This window comes from Epinephelus moara, unplaced genomic scaffold (assembly GCF_006386435.1).
Source record: "Epinephelus moara isolate mb unplaced genomic scaffold, YSFRI_EMoa_1.0 scaffold65, whole genome shotgun sequence".
NCBI lineage: Eukaryota > Metazoa > Chordata > Actinopteri > Perciformes > Serranidae > Epinephelus > Epinephelus moara.
Window position 1 is genome coordinate 7,342 of NW_026082597.1, and position 6,893 is coordinate 14,234.

The window sequence follows — 6,893 nt, forward strand, 5'->3', positions numbered from 1 at the left end:
CCTGTGAGGCAAATTGTGATTTGTGATATTGGGCTTTATAAATAAAATTGATTGATTGATTGATTGATTGATTGACTGATTGATTGATTGATTGTTGTGTCTTTGTGTGTGGATGTCAGACTTATTTACAGTGGCACTTTTTGTGCAGTGTTTGTTCATTGGTGTACATTTTTTGTGGATAATTATTTGCATATATTTCTATGAATACATTTCTATGCGAAATGTATTATGTAAAGGTAAACATGGAGGGAACATCATATAAAGAAACATCTTGTTNTTGATTGATTGATTGATTGATTGACTGATTGATTGATTGATTGTTGTGTCTTTGTGTGTGGATGTCAGACTTATTTACAGTGGCACTTTTTGTGCAGTGTTTGTTCATTGGTGTACATTTTTTGTGGATAATTATTTGCATATATTTCTATGAATACATTTCTATGCGAAATGTATTATGTAAAGGTAAACATGGAGGGAACATCATATAAAGAAACATCTTGTTTTTACCATGTTTTCTGTTGGACGTTTTCCCAGTACTCTCAAATGCTTCCTTAATTGTCCACAAGATGGCGCTGTTGTCTTCCACTGAGATTACAGAATGTCTTTTCTCTTAAAACCCAGCAACTTTCAGTTGTCTGATGGAATCAGCTCTTTATTTTTCATCTTTAACTTAGCCATAGGCCTACACACACACACACACACACACACACACAGAGTACTGGAAATACCGAAATGTATTTTGTTGTGGAATATATAATATACATTTTTAGTTGTAATTTACTCCTTTTAGATAAGAATCACCCACACAAACCAACAGCATAAATCAGAAATTCTTTTAAATGTATTAATTCTACTGGCATTATTACAGGAACCATTTTTTTTGCACCTAATGAACAAGGCAGCTGTTAGGCCTCTGACGTTAACACATTTGCATTTGCAAATGCCTGCACTCACATTCAACAAAAACCTAAACCATACTAACCCTTTGAACTCTGCAATAGAAATGGTCCACATGTAACATAGCGCAATGATGTCATTACGAACGTAATGACATGATGGCATGGAAGTCAGAAGCCTTCGCTTTCTCCTGCAATAAGAATGAATGTTCTAGCTTTTATGGTTTTTATTTTAGATCAAACAACACAGGAAACAATGATGATGATGAATGATCTCATGATGGGGAAATTCACAAGAAAAGTCTGGCATAATTATGGCAAAACACTATTTGTGCACTGGACATCAGGAAAGGTAATATAAGATCAAGACATGAGGATGGGGAAGACAGAAGCTTTAGCTCTCTGTTACGAAAAGAATGAATTCTCTATTATGTTTCTTATTTAGATATATTGAAACAGGATCATGCAAACAACAATCTCCTGCTACCATCCGCTGGGAGTCTGTTTTTAAAGGGTTAGGCTCAATGCAATCTTTTAACAGTATCTGGTGGCAAACAGTGAGGAACAAGAAGAAATATGAGAAGGATCAGCACAAAAAAACAATTGAAAGTCCTTTGCTTAAAAATAGCTTTATTCTTTATGCTTTCAAACTAGTGCAAATACTTGCAAACTGAAAACAGACAACCCTATAAGCAGGCCCTCTCATATTAAAACAGTAAAGCTTGAAAGCTTTTATATTCATGTTCAGAGAAATGGCCCCTGGATACAGTAGGTCAACCACTTTGGTTTTTACCTGGTCTTGTTTTGGTTGTCCTCCAGTGGTCCCTCCACTCAGTCTGGTGGTTTTGCAGTCAGATGCTACCATAAGCCTATGAATGTGCCAATAGGCAAGGAGGCAAGTTATCCATACCAGTTTCCCTACATCCATTCATCCACATTCATTATTCAAGAATACAAAACCACTCAGTCAAATCTCAGCTCATATAAAGATTATCTTTGTCATCCTTATGCTGCTCGCTAGATAAAAGATTCATTCCCCTTTTTCAAAAACAATGCTTAGAGGACGATACTGCTTAATTTCTTAACCAGCGAGACTGAGGAACAAACAGAAAAAAAGAAGGTTATGGAAATTTGAGGAATTTGAAAATACATCCCCTCAGGATTAACTGTGCCCCTACAGCCTACCAACTAGAGCATCAGGATTAAACTGCAAACCAGAGACACTAAAAGCTACACTGTATTTCAGCATTCAACATTTTACAGCTGTAACCTATAGCAGTCACTGTCTCATGACCAACTTTACACACATACTTCATTTACCATATACCACATTTTAGAAAGGTGCGAGGGGACACCCTTAATTAATACCACAAAAGCACATCATTTACTGAACAGTTATGATGGATAAAATGACGCTGCTGTCTTTCAAACACTAGAACAAGGTTATTGATTAATAGGGGTGAAGGATCTGACACTGGGTTTTTATTACTAAGTCTCTGAGATGACCCTCTACCGGTCAGAGGCAGATAAGTGAGTGTGTCCTCTAAATGTTTTGCTCTCCATCTGTTTCAGTTAAATGGGAGATCTATTCAGGCTTCGACCCAAAGCAGTGTAATGCCAACAAAAACTTCCACACAGTCAAAGGGTCACTGCCATCCAAAGTCCTGGCCCACCATCTGATAGAAGCGCTGGTTATGTGACTTGTAGAAATCCCTCAGTCTCTGCATCACCTCGGGGTCGATGGAGACATGCGTTCTCCCTTTTGTCTTCCCCAGGCAGTGGGGTTTACTGCTGCCCTCCGGCTTCTTCAGGCAGGGGAAGCCTTTTGTTTTGTTGAAGTAGAAGTGCTTGTCTGTGATAATCCTCTGGAGCCCCAGAAAGTCCTGCACTTTACCAAGTTCTCCGGCCGGGTCGGATATGAGCCTCTCCCCACTGACCAGATGGATCTGTGTCCTGGGGAACCATGCCAGCCAGCGCTCCAGGTGCTGGGCATACAGGCCGATCCACAGCGGGCTCCACAGAGAGTCGATCTGACCTAGAGACAAGCATGAGACAAACTAAAGCTCTTTATGCCAAATCGTCACAACAGCCACCATCATCTCAAACCCTTAACCAACTTTTACATTTGGCTATTAGCCCAGTGCAAGAGTTTTCTGTGGGTACCACCCCCGAGACAAAATGGAGTCAACTCTAACACTTTACAATGTATTTTTACTCAGTGCCGACCGTGGCATAGGCAGTACAGGCAGCTAAGGGCGTCATCAATAGGGGGTGCCACAGATGTGGGCAGAAAAACAAATCAAACGTTTATCCTTAAAAAAAAAATTACTAATACTATTACTATTTTTTAAATATTACATAGGGCCACAACAAAATAACTACATAGCAAAGCCTACTAAATAATATAGAAGCCTTTCAGGGCTTGTATTAGTCAAGATGCTAAAAGTGAAATTTTGAATTACTTGAAAGAAAATTGATGAAATCCTTCACTTTTATTACTGCTAAAAGCTATTCATCGAATTGGTTATGATCCCAACTGGCACCAGACATCAATATGACATCAGGAAGATATTGGGACTCTTATGCTGGACAGACCTTAACTTTTGCTTGGAGTGAAAATTGGGTTGACAATATTCAGCCTTATTAGAATATCATGTTGTGGACTTCCGGTTCACCCATGCCTGGGTAAAGACGTGTGTCGCGTTGCTCCTGCAGTCAAACTTTAGAAAACTTGTCTGAAACAAAATATCCCAGCCTATTACTAATGTAGGAACAGAAATAACTTCTTATATAACCATCCATCGTTGCTACATCTGATAACACGGTGAAATACGACCATGCCGAGGGGATCTCGTAAAACTAATGAGGCGGGCCTTGCCGCCTCGGACTGTCCAGAGGACGAGCCCTCAGACGGAGACGCCCAAGACCCGGGAAACATCACGGTGCCCTCAGACGGAGACGCCCAAGACCCGGGAAACATCACGGTGCTAGAGGCGATTGCTTCCCTCCACACCGAACTACGCTCATTCAAGACGGAGATTGTGGGCATAATTGACACAAGGATTGACCAGCTCTCGACCACCATCAGGGGTGAATTAACAGCTTTTAAAAGTGAAACCAACACGGCAATTTCGGCGGTTAAAGCTGCCACTAGCGAGCATGTTAACAAGCTCTCGGACTTGGAGCGAAGTGCGTCTAGTGCGGCTGATATAATCACGAAGTTGGAGCAGGAAGTTGGGCGCTTAAACAGAGTTGTGGATCAACTCTCCGACAAATGCACCAATCTTGAGGGGCGCAGCAGGAGAGATAACTTGCGGATCTTGTACGTAAAAGAGGGAGCCGAAGCGGGTAAGAAACCCAGAGACTTTGTTGCACAACTCCTGAAAGACACACTGTCCCTGGGGGAGCTCCCGCTTATCGACAGGTGCCACAGAGCGCTTCGGACCCATCCCGGCGACAACGAACCGCCTCGCCCCTTCATTCTCAAAATGCACTACACTCACCAACTGGAAGAAATACTACGGAAGACGGCTGAGATGCAGCGGATCACTTTCAACAGACAGAGGATCTTGATATTCCCCAATTATCCCCCGGCGGTTGTGAAGCGGCGCGCCCTGTTCAAGAGAGCAAGAGAGCTGCTCAAAGACAAACCGGGAGTGCGGTTTGGTATGCAATACCCTGCAAAACTACGGGTCACTGTCAACGGCAAGGAACACTTTTTTACTGACCCAGAGAGAGCGACAGAGTTTGCAGAGCAGCACTTCGGAGCAGTTTCCACTGGTTGATACTTGGTATGTGAATCATTTGGAGATATGACATGGATAAACTGATAAGAATACCTATCAGATGTAAACGATTTATTCCTGTCTCTCCTGAAGATCTGCACACTTACCAGCATTAACTATACTGTACATAGAAAATGCTTGTCGAGTTCACAAGAAATTATTTTTGCTCTCTCCTACTGTGGCTGCAGTATCTGTTGACATCTCAATCCAGACATCTGGTAATCCTAAATAATCCAGTGTTCCACACCTTAAAACTGCTTACTATACCTACTACCTGATGGAAATATAAGGTCCACTTTGTTTTCTACCCCCTTCTTATTTTATTAATTCATTGATTTATTTTACCCCCCCCCCCCTATTTATCTATTCATTTAACTTTATTAAAGGTTATTATATTACTTCATTCTCTTGCTAAACTAGCTCAGATATTTTGTTTCTCATTACCTAAATTGACCAACTCGATCAATATTTTACCTACTTGAAGGTTACGACCAACTCGATCAATATTTTACCTACTTGAAGGTTACACTGTGTCAATTTTATTTTATTTTATTTATTTTTTATTTTTTATTTCATCTCCTTTACTCTCAAACTCTTTGGTGTATTTTTAAAATATGGACCAAATCAATAAGTATAAGATACTTTTTTGTGTCATCCTGTGTTGCGGTGGGCTTATCTATTTTGTTTCACAAAATTTTAATTGACTGTGGAGTTACTCTTTGTAGTATACTTACTTGAAGGCTGACAGGAGGTCAACCTATAGACTATAGGGAGGTTCCTTACACTTTTGTATTACTGACGCTACATCTATACTATTTGTAAGTTTTATCGATATTATTATTATTGTTATTTGTTTTTGTTTTTTCTACTGTTCTATTGTTCTTTAGCCTCCCTTATGGAGTCGCGCCGTGCGTTCCGTTTTAGCACCGGCCAGACATTTTGGGTCTTTACTTTTGTGTTGGGAGGGTGGGTACTCTGCTCTAAGATAAATAATTATTATGTTGCAATGGAAACTCAAACTCTGCCAGGCCTTTTTTTTTCTATGCAGGACAGTGGTGTAGCCCATGGTAGTGGACGAGGAGGCCTAACTTGCACCACCTGGAACGTGAAAGGGCTGAACCACTCAGTAAAGAGGGGTAAAGTGCTAGCCCATTTGAAATCTTTGTCCTCAGACATCATGTTTCTTCAGGAAACCCACCTAAAAAACAACTCCCAAGGTAGGCTAAGGAGTAGGTGGATTGGACAAATTTACCACTCAACTTTCTCTGCCAAAGCTAGAGGTGTAGCTATTTTAATCCGCAAAGGTGTCCCATTTAGACACCAATCAACCAAAGTAGATGCGGAGGGTCGCTACCTCATTGTTACTGGGGAAATCCACTCAATCCCTATAACCTTGGTTAATGTTTATGGTCCTAATTTTGATAATCCAGCCTTTTTCAGGAAAGTGTTCTCATTATTAACAGACATTTCGCAAACTAACCTTATTATCGGAGGAGACTTAAACTGTGCCCTTGACCCTTATATGGACAGCTCCTCTAAGAAACGGGCCTCTCACTCCAACACTAGAGACTTCTTAAAGGCATACATCAACAACTCTAATCTTTTTGATGTGTGGAGATTTTTCCATCCCACAGCACGTGATTATTCCTTTCATTCACATGTACATAATGTTTATACCCGTATTGATTATTTTTTAGTAGACTCCATACTATTGCCTCACATTCACAATCCGAGATATCGGGATATACTGATCTCCGACCACAGTCCTCTTACATTTTCACTCAATTTGAACGATTTGCATTCCTCTCGGCCATTATGGAGAATGGACCCTCAACTTGTTAATGAACCCAAGTTTTGTGAATATTTGCGCGAGCAAATGAAAATATTTTTTGAATCTAATCATACCCCCGAAACCTCCCCATGTTTACTGTGGGAGACTCTAAAAGCTTTTCTCAGGGGTTGTATAATCTCTTACCAAGGCCGCAGAAACAAGCTAAATTAAGCTAGGCTTCTAGAGTTAGAAGACCAAATTCATCAGTTAGACAAAGAAAATGCACGCCACCCCTCATTGGATAAATATAAACAGATTTTGCAGCTGAGGCTCCAGTATAACCAGATTGCTTTGTCAAAGATTTCAAAATCATTCCTTTACTTAAAACAGAAACATTTCGAATTTGGGGAGAAACCGCAAAGATTGCTCGCCAGACAATTA

At 40.5% G+C, this 6,893-nt stretch overlaps 1 protein-coding gene across 1 annotated transcript; it reads right to left on the reverse strand.

The window, feature by feature from the left end:
* Positions 1 to 1,506: 1,506 nt before the first annotated feature.
* LOC126387524 (heparan sulfate glucosamine 3-O-sulfotransferase 3B1-like) lies at positions 1,507 to 3,575 on the reverse strand. Its single transcript, XM_050040032.1, has 2 exons — positions 3,572 to 3,575; positions 1,507 to 2,931 (listed from the first exon to the last, which is right to left on the reverse strand). The coding sequence occupies exons 1-2, from the start codon at positions 3,573 to 3,575 to the stop codon at positions 2,543 to 2,545; spliced, it is 393 nt and encodes a 130-aa protein (XP_049895989.1). The 3' UTR covers positions 1,507 to 2,542.
* Positions 3,576 to 6,893: the final 3,318 nt, after the last annotated feature.